The following is a 15,887-nucleotide window of genomic DNA, read 5'->3' on the forward strand; positions in this document are numbered from 1 at the left end:
GGCAATGAGTCTGCTCTCCTGGACTGTAGAAGCTCAGGCTCAGATAGAAACACCTGCTCACCTGGCAAAGCTGTTGGACTCAACTGCTCAGGTAGAAGAGGAGCTGCAGCTTTGATCTGGTTCATTTCTGTTCTACTGAAACTCACTTTGTTCTTTTACTGACGACTCTCTTGTTTCTGTTCAGAACCTGTCAGGTTGGTGGGAGGAGCCAGTCGCTGTGCAGGAACACTGGAGGTGAAACAAGGAGACTGGAGACCAGTATATGACTCTGACTGGACCCTGAAGAAAGCAGCTGTTTTCTGTAGAGATGTGGACTGTGGCTCTGCTGTTTCTATCAGACAGAGAGAGGAGTCCTCAGAGAGATCTGTGTGGAGGATCAACTCTTACTGTGTTCACCCTGGATCTGCTCTGAGAGAGTGTTTAACATCATATTCCTCTTCCTCCATCGTGGATCTCACCTGCTCAGGTAAGCCCATCAGTGACATCATCTATGTAGCACCCCAACACTCTATAGAGAGTAGACCTAAGTTACCCTTTAAACTGGAATGATGGGGTGTTTGGTATCCTAAGGTAGCTACCACCAAGGTTTACCTGATTTGGGTGAAATTTAGATTATTTATATTACGCTCTTAATAAACTTAATAAACTGTCAAACTTAATAGATCTAAACACTTAGACCATACTCTATTTTAAATAACTGACCACAGACAACTTTTTGGGATGAAAAGGAAATAAAGGTTTACTGACTGCTTTTTACAATGTTCAAACAATATTTACCCTTTTGGGGGACAAGAAACAAAACAGCAATAACACAAATTAGAAACCTTTTAACATAAGAAATAGTACTTTCTGAAATAATATGAAACCAAAAGTTAATGAGTTAACAAATTGTTTGGACAAATATACAAATCTGAATTAGCTCAAACTGAAGGCACTATCAGTGTTTTTTAAATGATTTTTTACTCTCACTTACTTTAAGCCAGTGGTTCTCAACTGGTCTGGCTGCGGGACCCACCATCACCCCTTAATGACAAGCCGCGACCCAAATCGAGGAACATTTTCAACTTCTCAAATGTATTTAATGAAAAGGTGGCGCAGTTTGAACCTGAGCTGAACATGTCCTCTTCAGTCGTAGTAGTAGGAGTTCTCTTGTTCCCGTCAGTCCCCGTCACACATGTTTCACGTAAACCAGTAAAACTGATTTGTTTGTTACGTCAGTAGATTCGTCCATTTGTAATGCAAAATGACCGCTTGCCTTAATTGGAGCAGTGGTCTGTTGTTTGATGTCATCCGACATGTCTTCAATTCTCCTACTTATCGTGTCATTTGACAGAGGTATAGTTTTCAGTTGATCCCCTATTGATTGAGCCTCTCTCACCATGTCCATGGCTGCAGGTAAGATCAGGTCCTCTGCAGTGGTGTGGGGCTTCTTTAACTTAGCAATACGATGTGCCCCCTGGTAAGATGCACGGAGTGCCTGTTCTTGCTTCGAGCACGAAGAAGTAAGTCACTTGTTTGATGTCCTCAGGTCTTGAAGTCGTCTTCGAAAGTACTCAACAGGTTTATCTTTGAGAGAAGGGTGTTTTGTTAACCCATTGTTTGCTGTCAATATTGTTTAGAGCTGTTTATTTCAACTACTTATTCAACTATTTACATCCTACTTTATTTATAACTAAATGATCTTAATCCCTCAGTTAACCACTTTCTCTTTATTAAACTAAATTACTTTCAGGTTGATTTCCTTACTGAGTTATTTCATCCAACTTTATTAGGAACTAACTTGTTTTAATACCTAACTTTTACATCAGGGCTACATCTATGTGACAATCTACTTCCTATGTTGTGGTTCAGTCCCTCCCTGACTACATCCTGGGAATCTGTGTATAAAACACTCTCTGAGGTGGCTCTATCCCTTCATGAGCCTTCACCTGTCTCTTCCTTATTCGGTGTACCGTTAGATTCTCCATTGTCTGCTTTCAAACGTGACTTTTTTGCATATTTAACTCTGCTGGCTCAGCACCTGGTGTTGCTGAAGTGGAGACATGTTTCTTCATCAAGTTCAAGGCACATCTTCTGAGGTGTGGATACTTGTGTTCCATCAGTAAGTCCCATAACTCTTCATTCATGCCAGATGTTTCCCTTGATTTGATCTCAATGTAAATGTGCAGTGAGAGAATCTCTGTCTCAGCAGCAAAGCTGTCCAGGTGGAACACTGATACTATTTATCTCTCAGTGAAGCTCTTCTGATGTTCTCGTGTTGCTCCTCATAGATGTCAAGCTGCACAATGTCTTTGTCCTGATGTTTCACTTCTGTCTGCATGTGAGGAAAGTTCACAGCGTTAAAGCCTACTTGACAGCAGTTGTGTCTTTGAAACGTGTTTCCTTCACTGATCCTGTTGATGACATGTTCATCATAATCCTGCAGCTCTAAATCAGCTTCGTTGAACAGTAAAGGGAGATCTGTCACAAACACTGAATCCAAAAGCCACTGGTAGTCCTCTAGCTGTGCATCTTCTGCATGTAATGAAAGATTCAGAAAGTCTCACTGAATGTCAACAACAATGTTCCTCTGCTCAGCCATCTTACATCAGTGTGCAGCAGTAGGTCTCTGTGTTCAAAGCCCTTCTCCTCCAAGTGAGTCCAGAATACCATTCTCTGTAGAGTCCTGGTCCCAACACAACTCACAGTCTTCAAGGCAACATGCCTCCCTTCTTTCATGTTGAACATCTTCCACCACAACGCTTGCTGCTGAATTCTACATGATAATAAAGGAAGTAGAGGAAAACTCTCTCTGTTAGCACAACATGATGAACCCAGTAGCACTAATCCGTCTCTTAGCTTCTGTGCTCCGTTTGGTAATGCAGCTCCAAAGTGTCCTACTTTGGTAAGACCACGCTCACATTGCAGACAAGACAGACGCTGTTTGAATCTCAGTAAACATGAAAAGAATTCTCCTCCCAGTCTGACTAAATATGTTAACTTTATGATCTTTTGATATTTGTGTTTTGAGCTAACTTAGCTAGCTGGTTACTGATTATTATTATTATTATAAATAATATTGACTTATTGTATTATTGAATTGAATCTCTGAATTGTTGTTTCATGACAGCTTGTTATTTAGTGTCTGGTGTCTTTTCTCTCTTTCTCTTTCATCTTCTATCATCTCTCCAGACTCTGTCAGGCTGGTGAATGGGACCAATATGTGCTCAGGCAGACTGGAGGTGAAGTCTAACCAGTCTAACCAGTGGTGGTCCTCAGTGTGTGAAGATGACTTTGACCAGCAGGATGCAGAGGTGGTCTGTAGGGAGCTTGGCTGTGGGGCTCCTTCAGTCCTCCGGGGGGCGCTCTATGGAGAAGTGGAGGCTCCAATGTGGACCAAAGAGTTCCAGTGTGGAGGCAATGAGTCTGCTCTCCTGGACTGTAGAAGCTCAGGCTCAGATAGAAACACCTGCTCACCTGGCAAAGCTGTTGGACTCACCTGCTCAGGTAGAAGAGGAGCTGCAGCTTTGATCTGGTTCATTTCTGTTCTACTGAAACTCACTTTGTTCTTTTACTGACGACTCTCTTGTTTCTGTTCAGAACCCGTCAGGTTGGTGGGAGGAGCCAGTCGCTGTGCAGGAACACTGGAGGTGAAACATGAAGGAGACTGGAGACCAGTATATGACTCTGACTGGAACCTGAAGAAAGCAGCTGTTGTCTGTAGAGATCTGGACTGTGGCTCTGCTGTTTCTACCAGACGGAGAAAGGAGTCTTCATGGAGATCTGTGTGGAGGATCAACTCTTACTGTGTTCACTCTGGATCTGCTCTGAGAGATTGTTTCAGATCATCTTCCTCTTACTCCATCATGGATCTCACCTGCTCAGGTAAGCCCATCAGTGACATCATCTATGTAGCACCCCAACACTCTATAGAGAGTAGACCTAAGTTACCCTTTAAACTGGAATGATGGGGTGTTTGGTATCCTAAGGTAGCTACCACCAAGGTTTACCTGATTTGGGTGAAATTTAGAATATTTATATTACGCTCTTAATAAACTTAAGAAACTGTCAAACTTAACATTAGATCTAAACACTTAGACCACAATCTATTTTAAATAACTGACCACAGACAACTTTTTGGGATGAAAAGGAAATAAAGGTTTACTGACTGCTTTTTACAATGTTCAAACAATATTAACCCTTTCGGGGGACAAGAAACAAAACACCAATAACACAAATTAGAAACCTTTTAACATAAGAAATAGTACTTTCTGAAATAATATGAAACCAAAAGTTAATAAGTAAATAAATTGTTTGGAGAAATATACAAATCTGAATTAGCTCAAACTGAAGGCACTATCAGTGTTTTTTAAATTATTTTTTACTCTCACTTACTTTAAGCCAGTGGTTCTCAACTGGTCTGGCTGCGGGACCCACCATCACCCCTTAATGACAAGCCGCGACCCAAATCGAGGAACATTTTCAACTTCTCAAATGTATTTAATGAAAAGGTGGCGCAGTTTGAACCTGAGCTGAACATGTCCTCTGCAGTCGTAGTAGTAGGAGTTCTCTTGTTCCCGTCAGTCCCCGTCACACATGTTTCACGTAAACCAGTAAAACTGATTTGTTTGTTACGTCAGTAGATTCGTCCATTTGTAATGCAAAATGACCGCTTGCCTTAATTGGAGCAGTGGTCTGTTGTTTGATGTCATCCGACATGTCTTCAATTCTCCTACTTATCGTGTCATTTGACAGAGGTATAGTTTTCAGTTGATCCCCTATTGATTGAGCCTCTCTCACCATGTCCATGGCTGCAGGTAAGATCAGGTCCTCTGCAGTGGTGTGGGGCTTCTTTAACTTAGCAATACGATGTGCCCCCTGGTAAGATGCACGGAGTGCCTGTTCTTGCTTCGAGCACGAAGAAGTAAGGCACTTGTTTGATGTCCTCAGGTCTTGAAGTCGTCTTCGAAAGTACTCAACAGGTTTATCTTTGAGAGAAGGGTGTTTTGTTAACCCATTGTTTGCTGTCAATATTGTTTAGAGCTGTTTATTTCAACTACTTATTCAACTATTTACATCCTACTTTATTTAGGACTAAATGATCTTAATCCCTCAGTTAACCACTTTCTCTTTATTAAACTAAATTACTTTCAGGTTGATTTCCTTACTGAGTTATTTCATCCAACTTTATTAGGAACTAACTTGTTTTAATACCTAACTTTTACATCAGGGCTACATCTATGTGACAATCTACTTCCTATGTTGTGGTTCAGTCCCTCCCTGACTACATCCTGGGAATCTGTGTATAAAACACTCTCTGAGGTGGCTCTATCCCTTCATGAGCCTTCACCTGTCTCTTCCTTATTCGGTGTACCGTTAGATTCTCCATTGTCTGCTTTCAAACGTGACTTTTTTGCATATTTAACTCTGCTGGCTCAGCACCTGGTGTTGCTGAAGTGGAGACATGTTTCTTCATCAAGTTCAAGGCACATCTTCTGAGGTGTGGATACTTGTGTTCCATCAGTAAGTCCCATAACTCTTCATTCATGCCAGATGTTTCCCTTGATTTGATCTCAATGTAAATGTGCAGTGAGAGAATCTCTGTCTCAGCAGCAAAGCTGTCCAGGTGGAACACTGATACTATTTATCTCTCAGTGAAGCTCTTCTGATGTTCTCGTGTTGCTCCTCATAGATGTCAAGCTGCACAATGTCTTTGTCCTGATGTTTCACTTCTGTCTGCATGTGAGGAAAGTTCACAGCGTTAAAGCCTACTTGACAGCAGTTGTGTCTTTGAAACGTGTTTCCTTCACTGATCCTGTTGATGACATGTTCATCATAATCCTGCAGCTCTAAATCAGCTTCGTTGAACAGTAAAGGGAGATCTGTCACAAACACTGAATCCAAAAGCCACTGGTAGTCCTCTAGCTGTGCATCTTCTGCATGTAATGAAAGATTCAGAAAGTCTCACTGAATGTCAACAACAATGTTCCTCTGCTCAGCCATCTTACATCAGTGTGCAGCAGTAGGTCTCTGTGTTCAAAGCCCTTCTCCTCCAAGTGAGTCCAGAATACCATTCTCTGTAGAGTCCTGGTCCCAACACAACTCACAGTCTTCAAGGCAACATGCCTCCCTTCTTTCATGTTGAACATCTTCCACCACAACGCTTGCTGCTGAATTCTACATGATAATAAAGGAAGTAGAGGAAAACTCTCTCTGTTAGCACAACATGATGAACCCAGTAGCACTAATCCGTCTCTTAGCTTCTGTGCTCCGTTTGGTAATGCAGCTCCAAAGTGTCCTACTTTGGTAAGACCACGCTCACATTGCAGACAAGACAGACGCTGTTTGAATCTCAGTAAACATGAAAAGAATTCTCCTCCCAGTCTGACTAAATATGTTAACTTTATGATCTTTTGATATTTGTGTTTTGAGCTAACTTAGCTAGCTGGTTGATCACATGGACAGTTGTAAACTTCTCCAGCTTGTCACTGACACTGTGACCACGACTCCCAACATGCCGAGCAACAACAGGACAGAGCCATGGACCGTTTATAAGAAGTAGACGTAGTCACTGTGACGTCATCCAATGGTTTCTGGACTATCATTTACAAACCTCAAATTTAGGTTGTTGGACGTCGCCATCTTATTTTGTTGCAACCAGAAGTGACACAAGAGGGTGAAGCTCAGTACAACCATTGTTATGCAACCAAAATATTACAATTAACTTTCATGAAGTGAAAACACACTGAAAGGGTTAAAGTTGTGAAACGACTGCGCTGTGGTAGAGACCTGTCAGTCACTGTGTAGCCCCGCCCTCAAGCATCCCCTGCTTTATGGTCTGTTTGACTCTAAATGGAGCATAATGTACTAAATGAACATCATGCTGTATTGAAGAAGACTTGAAACTAGAGATTGAGACCATAAACTCATGTTTACAATGTTTACTGAGGGAATAAATCAAGAGAGAAGTAGAGTCATCTTAGACTAGACTTCTATACAACCAGAGGAGTCGCCCCCTGATGGACACTAGAGAGAATGCAGCTTTAACACATGAAGCACTGACTTCACTTCTCAGAACCAGAAGTGGCCTCCTACACATTACCCAGCATGCACCACAAGCCAAAGCTTTAAAGTGGTTTGTTATTGATGGTTGTTGAAGTTGTTAAAGTGTTGTTCATAGTAGCCTTCATGTAAAAGTGTGTTTGTGTTCATTGATAACTTCTTAATGTGTGTAATGTGATGTGTTGTCACCCTCGTGTTGAACTGTATCTGGCAGGATAGGACACCTGTGTGGTTACACCGTTCTAGAGCGGAGCGAGCACAACAGAAGCACAACACATCATTTCATGATTCATGTTTAGGACTGAGCTTCTCATGATCGACTTGAAACCAGTCAGATGGACTGGATGGGCTCCACTGGTCTAGACCTCGTGTCTGATCCACTTACTTTAGTTTTTACCATTGTGACCCGTTCTACTTATGTCATATGTACTTATGAAAACTCCTCAGTCAATACAATGTAGGCATTGAACCAGTATTATGTCATGATGTATTATGATAAATATTGCATATTATTATTATAAATATTATTGACTTATTGTATTATTGAATTGTGTCTCTGAATTGTTCTTTCATGACATCTTGTTATTTAGTGTCTGGTGTCTTTTCTCTCTCTCTCTCTTTCATCTTCTATCATCTCTCCAGACTCTGTCAGGCTGGTGAATGGGACTAGTCTGTGCTCAGGCAGACTGGAGGTGAAGTCTAACCAGTCTAACCAGTCTAACCAGTGGTGGTCCTCAGTGTGTGAAGATGACTTTGACCAGCAGGATGCAGAGGTGGTCTGTAGGGAGCTTGGCTGTGGGGCTCCTTCAGTCCTCCAGGGGGCGCTCTATGGAGAAGTGGAGGCTCCAATGTGGACCAAAGAGTTCCAGTGTGGAGGCAATGAGTCTGCTCTCCTGGACTGTAGAAGCTCAGGCTCAGATAGAAACACCTGCTCACCTGGCAAAGCTGTTGGACTCAACTGCTCAGGTAGAAGAGGAGCTGCAGCTTTGATCTGGTTCATTTCTGTTCTACTGAAACTCACTTTGTTCTTTTACTGACGACTCTCTTGTTTCTGTTCAGAACCTGTCAGGTTGGTGGGAGGAGCCAGTCGCTGTGCAGGAACACTGGAGGTGAAACAAGGAGACTGGAGACCAGTATATGACTCTGACTGGACCCTGAAGAAAGCAGCTGTTTTCTGTAGAGATGTGGACTGTGGCTCTGCTGTTTCTATCAGACAGAGAGAGGAGTCCTCAGAGAGATCTGTGTGGAGGATCAACTCTTACTGTGTTCACCCTGGATCTGCTCTGAGAGAGTGTTTAACATCATATTCCTCTTCCTCCATCGTGGATCTCACCTGCTCAGGTAAGCCCATCAGTGACATCATCTATGTAGCACCCCAACACTCTATAGAGAGTAGACCTAAGTTACCCTTTAAACTGGAATGATGGGGTGTTTGGTATCCTAAGGTAGCTACCACCAAGGTTTACCTGATTTGGGTGAAATTTAGATTATTTATATTACGCTCTTAATAAACTTAATAAACTGTCAAACTTAATAGATCTAAACACTTAGACCACACTCTATTTTAAATAACTGACCACAGACAACTTTTTGGGATGAAAAGGAAATAAAGGTTTACTGACTGCTTTTTACAATGTTCAAACAATATTTACCCTTTCGGGGGACAAGAAACAAAACAGCAATAACACAAATTAGAAACCTTTTAACATAAGAAATAGTACTTTCTGAAATAATATGAAACCAAAAGTTAATGAGTTAACAAATTGTTTGGACAAATATACAAATCTGAATTAGCTCAAACTGAAGGCACTATCAGTGTTTTTTAAATGATTTTTTACTCTCACTTACTTTAAGCCAGTGGTTCTCAACTGGTCTGGCTGCGGGACCCACCATCACCCCTTAATGACAAGCCGCGACCCAAATCGAGGAACATTTTCAACTTCTCAAATGTATTTAATGAAAAGGTGGCGCAGTTTGAACCTGAGCTGAACATGTCCTCTTCAGTCGTAGTAGTAGGAGTTCTCTTGTTCCCGTCAGTCCCCGTCACACATGTTTCACGTAAACCAGTAAAACTGATTTGTTTGTTACGTCAGTAGATTCGTCCATTTGTAATGCAAAATGACCGCTTGCCTTAATTGGAGCAGTGGTCTGTTGTTTGATGTCATCCGACATGTCTTCAATTCTCCTACTTATCGTGTCATTTGACAGAGGTATAGTTTTCAGTTGATCCCCTATTGATTGAGCCTCTCTCACCATGTCCATGGCTGCAGGTAAGATCAGGTCCTCTGCAGTGGTGTGGGGCTTCTTTAACTTAGCAATACGATGTGCCCCCTGGTAAGATGCACGGAGTGCCTGTTCTTGCTTCGAGCACGAAGAAGTAAGTCACTTGTTTGATGTCCTCAGGTCTTGAAGTCGTCTTCGAAAGTACTCAACAGGTTTATCTTTGAGAGAAGGGTGTTTTGTTAACCCATTGTTTGCTGTCAATATTGTTTAGAGCTGTTTATTTCAACTACTTATTCAACTATTTACATCCTACTTTATTTAGGACTAAATGATCTTAATCCCTCAGTTAACCACTTTCTCTTTATTAAACTAAATTACTTTCAGGTTGATTTCGTTACTGAATTATTTCATCCAACTTTATTAGGAACTAACTTGTTTTAATAGCTAACTTTTACACCAGGGCTTCATCTATGTGACAATCTACTTCCTATGTTTTGGTCCAGTCCCTCCCTGACTACATCCTGGGAATCTGTGTATAAAACACTCTCTGAGGTGGCTCTATCCCTTCATGAGCCTTTACCTGTCTCTTCCTTATTCGGTGTACCGTTAGATTCTCCATTGTCTGCTTTCAAACGTGACTGTTCTGCATGTTTAACTCTGCTGGCTCAGCACCTGGTGTTGCTGAAGTGGAGACATGTTTCTTCATCAAGTTCAAGGCACATCTTCTGAGGTGTGGATACTTGTGTTCCATCAGTAAGTCCCATAACTCTTCATTCATGCCAGGTGTTTCCCTTGATTTGATCTCAATGTAAATGTGCAGTGAGAGAATCTCTGTCTCAGCAGCAAAGCTGTCCAGGTGGAACACTGATACTATTTATCTCTCAGTGAAGCTCTTCTGATGTTCTCATGTTGCTCCTCATAGATGTCAAGCTGCACAATGTCTTTGTCCTGATGTTTCACTTCTGTCTGCATGTGAGGAAATTTCACGGCGTTAAAGCCTACTTGACAGCAGTTGTGTCTTTGAAACGTGTTTCCTTCACTGATCCTGTTGATGACATGTTCATCATAATCCTGCAGCTCTAAATCAGCTTCGTTGAACAGTAAAGGGAGATCTGTCACAAACACTGAATCCAAAAGCCACTGGTAGTCCTCTAGCTGTGCATCTTCTGCATGTAATGAAAGATTCAGAAAGTCTCACTGAATGTCAACAACAATGTTCCTCTGCTCAGCCATCTTACATCAGTGTGCAGCAGTAGGTCTCTGTGTTCAAAGCCCTTCTCCTCCAAGTGAGTCCAGAATACCATTCTCTGTAGAGTCCTGGTCCCAACACAACTCACAATCTTCAAGGCAACATCCCTCCCTTCTTTCATGTTGAACATCTTCCACCACAACGCTTGCTGCTGAATTCTACATGATAATAAAGGAAGTAGAGGAAAACTCTCTCTGTTAGCACAACATGATGAACCCAGTAGCACTAATCCGTCTCTTAGCTTCTGTGCTCCGTTTGGTAATGCAGTTCCAAAGTGTCCTACTTTGGTAAGACCACGCTCACATTGCAGACAAGACAGACGCTGTTTGAATCTCAGTAAACATGAAAAGAATTCTCCTCCCAGTCTGACTAAATATGTTAACTTTATGATCTTTTGATATTTGTGTTTTGAGCTAACTTAGCTAGCTGGTTACTGATTATTATTATTATTATAAATAATATTGACTTATTGTATTATTGAATTGAATCTCTGAATTGTTGTTTCATGACAGCTTGTTATTTAGTGTCTGGTGTCTTTTCTCTCTTTCTCTTTCATCTTCTATCATCTCTCCAGACTCTGTCAGGCTGGTGAATGGGACCAATCTGTGCTCAGGCAGACTGGAGGTGAAGTCTAACCAGTCTAACCAGTGGTGGTCCTCAGTGTGTGAAGATGACTTTGACCAGCAGGATGCAGAGGTGGTCTGTAGGGAGCTTGGCTGTGGGGCTCCTTCAGTCCTCCGGGGGGCGCTCTATGGAGAAGTGGAGGCTCCAATGTGGACCAAAGAGTTCCAGTGTGGAGGCAATGAGTCTGCTCTCCTGGACTGTAGAAGCTCAGGTTCAGATAGAAACACCTGCTCACCTGGCAAAGCTGTTGGACTCACCTGCTCAGGTAGAAGAGGAGCTGCAGCTTTGATCTGGTTCATTTCTGTTCTACTGAAACTCACTTTGTTCTTTTACTGACGACTCTCTTGTTTCTGTTCAGAACCTGTCAGGTTGGTGGGAGGAGCCAGTCGCTGTGCAGGAACACTGGAGGTGAAACATGAAGGAGACTGGAGACCAGTAGATGACTCTGACTGGACCCTGAAGGAAGCAGATGTTGTCTGTAGAGATCTGGACTGTGGCTCTGCTGTTTCTATCAGACAGAGAGAGGAGTCCTCAGAGAGATCTGTGTGGAGGATCAACTCTGACTGTGTTCACTCTGGATCTGCTCTGAGAGATTGTTTCAGATCATCTTCCTCTTCCTCCATCATGGATCTCACCTGCTCAGGTAAGCCCATCAGTGACATCATCTATGACATCATCTCTGACAGCAATGTTTCCAGTATGTTTCTTCCTCTGTCACAGTGACAGTCAGTGGGTTTCCATTGGACTGAACTGTAAAGTTATCCAGGACAACGACATCCTGAAGTGTAGAGAGGTGGGCTTGTTTCTGGAAGCTTCAAAGCCTCCATAGACTGCTGAGCTCCACCTGGCAGGACACACCTGTCTGTCTGTCTGTCTGTCTGTCTGTCTGTCTGTCTGTCTGTCTGTCTGTCTGTCTGTCTGTCAGACCTGTGACATCACGTCGTTATTCAGGGTCCATCTTGTTCAACGGAGGGTAAACGTGAACTTTTATCATCTCTCTGTGTTTACAGACCTGCTGCTTCAGCCAATCATTTCTGTGTCCTCCTCAATGTACGGGGTCTCCAAGGCCCAGCAGCAGGGGGCTCGGGCGCTCAGGCGCTCCACCTTCACCATCCTCTGCTCCATCCAGCCACAGTACCCAGGAGGCTCCTTCCAGCTCACCTTCACCTCCTCCAACTCAGCACACAACTACACTCAGCCAGCTGTCAATCACTCTGCCCACTTCCTGTTTCCTGCTGCAGAGCCCGCCCACCAAGGAAGCTACAGCTGTGTTTATCACGTCTATGTTTTTAATCATACCTTCTCCTCTGAGAGCCGTCTGCTCTCTCTCACTGTCTTAGGTAAGCTGACTGTTTACATGCAGGTTTGGAGATGATTGGTCCAAAATGACTGAAGATGATCAGCTGACTACAGGGTCCATGCATGTTGTTGTTTCTGGAGTGACACTGTGACTCCTGTCATTGTGTTACACATGTCATATAGTAACCAAACCTAAACACAGTCTATAAATGGCAACGGCTAACAATCTACTGTAGGACAGAGCAGGTTTGGTTACCAGGATAACTCTGGTTCTCTGAGAACTGAAACACCTTCTGATGTGACCAATCGCAAAAGCTCCACTGCCACCATATCAGTCATAACACCCCTTAGCCCTCAACTCGCCATTTTCAAGTGTCGTTCCTCCACTTATCAGAAGCAAGAAGGGCGGTGTGCTCCGATACCTCACTCAGAGAACCACGGTTATCCTGGAAACCAAACGTTGAGACAGTCGTTGATGATAGCAATTACGCTTTCAATTGACTCTTCACTAAGTCCCGCCCCTCTAATGCTGACTGGCCAATCACAGTGTAGCATGGTCCTTCTCTGACCAGGAGCTCAGGTGATGAAAACAGGATGTCGGTGATGACATCATAGTAACATGAAATCAAGACTAACCAGATTCTCTCTAGTGTCCACCAGGGGGCGACTCCTCTGGTTGTATAGAAGTCTAGTCTAAAATGACTCTACTTCTCTCTGGATTTATTCCCTCAGTAAACATTGTAAACATGAGTTTATGGTCTCAATCTCTAGTTTCAAGTCTTCTTCAATACAACATGATGTTCATTTAGTACATTATGGTCCATTTAGAGTCAAATGGACCGTAAAGCAGAGTATGCTTTAGGGCGGGGCTACACAGTGATTGACAGGTCTACCAGAGACATATAAGGCGTCTCTACGTCACTCCTCCTCAGTCCAAATATGGTCACTTCCTGTTCACTGGTTGCAAAAAACCAAGATGGCGACGGCCACAGTCCACAAACCAATGAGTGACGTCACGACGACTACGTCCACTTCTTCTCTAACGTCTGTGGTTCAAACAGTGAACATGAAGTAAACATGGAGAGTAATACGTGTCAGTGATTGTAGGTTTCAGTGTCAATGGGAGCTGTTTGACTCATGATGTCGTGTGATGTGATGACTGTCCATGTGTTTGTTCAGATCCAACACCTCTGATCATCAAAGCGATCGTCCTGATGCTGACTCTGCTGGTGGTGACCGTTGCCCTTTACTCCTACTGTAAGGTACTGACACACGTCTGTTGTTTAGACCAGCGACTGAAATGAAGCTCTCGCTCTGTGTTTAGTGAACTGAAGACAGGACTGTGCTGTCATGTTTCTCCAGGCCAACAGGGGGCGGATGCCGTGCAGACAGAAGAACACTGAGCTGGATCATTATAACCTGGGTGTTCCTGCAGCTAAAGAAGAAGAAGAAGAAGCGGAAGAAGAAGAAGGAGCTCAGGGAGCAGAGTAGCTCCTCCAAGGAGCTCATCTCACATCCAGATGATTTCTACCACACAACCACCATCAGCTCCCTTCTATACGCATGTTCCCTTGAAACAAGAAGGCTGAATATGATATTGCATTATTATAGCCTGTCTTTGTTACTCTCAACAATGTGTTGGTCTCTCCATACCTTCTGACTTCCTGTCTGTGGCTCTCAGCTCCAAGCCCATTGGTTCCTGCTGAAGACGTAAATCTTTAAAAACACCTCACAGATATAAAGTTTCATTTGAAACTAGACTTGAGAGCAGGTTTACCAGAGTCCAAGCAGAAACCAAAGACTATCAGGATCACTATTAATGTGATATATTAGAATAAACATGAAACATTGACTTATATCTTCTACATTCTGTAGAGCGATACTCAATGTTGACAATCTGTTGGTGTTTGTCCTTTAAAACATATAATGAACTTCATGACTTCACTTATTGTAGTGAGCAAGATTTAGATAATCATAATACAAATATGAACAAGGTCCCGCTGTGATCAGCCCCTAAAACCTCATTTATTTGTCTTTCAGAAATTTTACTATTTTGCTCATTGTTGTACTTCATGATTTTACTTCATTTTGTAATTAAGGATTTTACTCTTTTTTTTAATTTTTTATAATTAAGGCTTTTCTTATTTTGTAAGAATGTTATTCAGGATTTTGCTTATTTTTTATAATTAGAGGGTTTTACTTAAAACATGCATTTTGGTTAATTTTGTAATTTAGGATGTTTGTTATTTCATAAGAATTTTGCTTATTTTCTACTTAATGAATGTAAATAATGTTGCAATCAAGGAATTTACCATTTTTGTTATAGTGAAGGATTTTGCTTATTTCATAAGAACATTGTCATTATGGATTTAGCTTGTTTTTTATAATTAAGGATTTTGCTTATTTCACAATAACTTAGCTAATTTTTGTTCTTTGTAAATTGAGTCAATTTTGTAATTAAGGAATTAAAAAAAATAGAATAAAAGATTTTGTTTTAAATCATGAGCGTTTCACTTGATTTTGTAATTCCCGAAATTACCTTTTTCATTAAAATGTATCTTACTTCTTACTTCATGAATTTACAATATTATGTAAGTAAGGATTTTGCTTATTAATAAGAATGTTGTAATTATGGGTTTTTCTTATTTCATAAGAACTTTGCTTATTTTTGTACTTTTTTAAAAGATATTTAGTCAAAATAATAAGAGATTAAGTCAAAATGATGTGATAAGTATTTTTTATCTGTATTGTTCCCAACTTTCACAATCTATTTTTTCTATTTTCTTGGAGAAGTTTGTCATGGAAAGCTAAAGTTTTGAGTTAGACGACATCATGCCGGACTTGATGTGAAAATGTTCCTCTCTTAACCTCGCTTAGCAACAAGGGTACGCAGTGGTAGAGCTTGATATCAGAGAACAAAGAGACTCTTAAGTCTGTTTTAAAACAGTGTGTTTAAAACCTTTATTTGTATCTTTAAAACCTTTGATTCACTTTACAAAAACAGAACAAAGGGCCATTTAACAGGTTTTTTTCATCATCTAGTCCACATAAGACCAGGTCTGGGTCAGAACCCTCTTGATGGAGACTTAATAAACCTGGTCTGGATCAACAAAGAGACTCTTAAGTCTGTGTAAAACCTTTGATTCAGTTTACAACAACAGAATAAAGGCGGTTTCATGGTCTTTTCTAAATGTAACTGTGAAGCCTGTGAAGCTGCTGTTGCTCCCTCTGTCCACATGATGGCGATGTTCTCCAACACGTGAAGCTGAAGCAGCTGATGACGAAAACAGAGTTCACACAGGTGACATGAGTCACTTCATTCAGTGGTTTAACACACACAATGTACATACATGTGCACACACACACACACACACACACACAGCTCTACTATTAAGCAATCAGGATTATGCAACTTTTACAGGAAAAGAGACAAAGAGTGGTTGACTCTCCT

The 15,887-nt window shown here is 41.7% G+C and overlaps 1 protein-coding gene across 1 annotated transcript; it reads left to right on the forward strand.

The window, feature by feature from the left end:
* Nucleotides 1–3,232: 3,232 nt before the first annotated feature.
* LOC137879016 (scavenger receptor cysteine-rich type 1 protein M130-like) lies at nucleotides 3,233–14,700 on the forward strand. The gene is made up of 9 exons (XM_068719580.1): nucleotides 3,233–3,486; nucleotides 3,580–3,864; nucleotides 7,684–8,007; nucleotides 8,101–8,382; nucleotides 11,088–11,402; nucleotides 11,496–11,780; nucleotides 12,148–12,477; nucleotides 13,616–13,698; nucleotides 13,799–14,700. Exons 1-9 carry the CDS (start codon nucleotides 3,369–3,371, stop codon nucleotides 13,925–13,927), a joined length of 2,151 nt encoding a protein of 716 aa, XP_068575681.1. The 5' UTR covers nucleotides 3,233–3,368; the 3' UTR covers nucleotides 13,928–14,700.
* Nucleotides 14,701–15,887: the final 1,187 nt, after the last annotated feature.

The sequence above is a fragment of the Cebidichthys violaceus genome, unplaced genomic scaffold, assembly GCF_023349555.1.
Source record: "Cebidichthys violaceus isolate CVI_PGR_0920_01 unplaced genomic scaffold, fCebVio1.0.p SCAF_24, whole genome shotgun sequence".
Classification (NCBI taxonomy): domain Eukaryota; kingdom Metazoa; phylum Chordata; class Actinopteri; order Perciformes; family Stichaeidae; genus Cebidichthys; species Cebidichthys violaceus.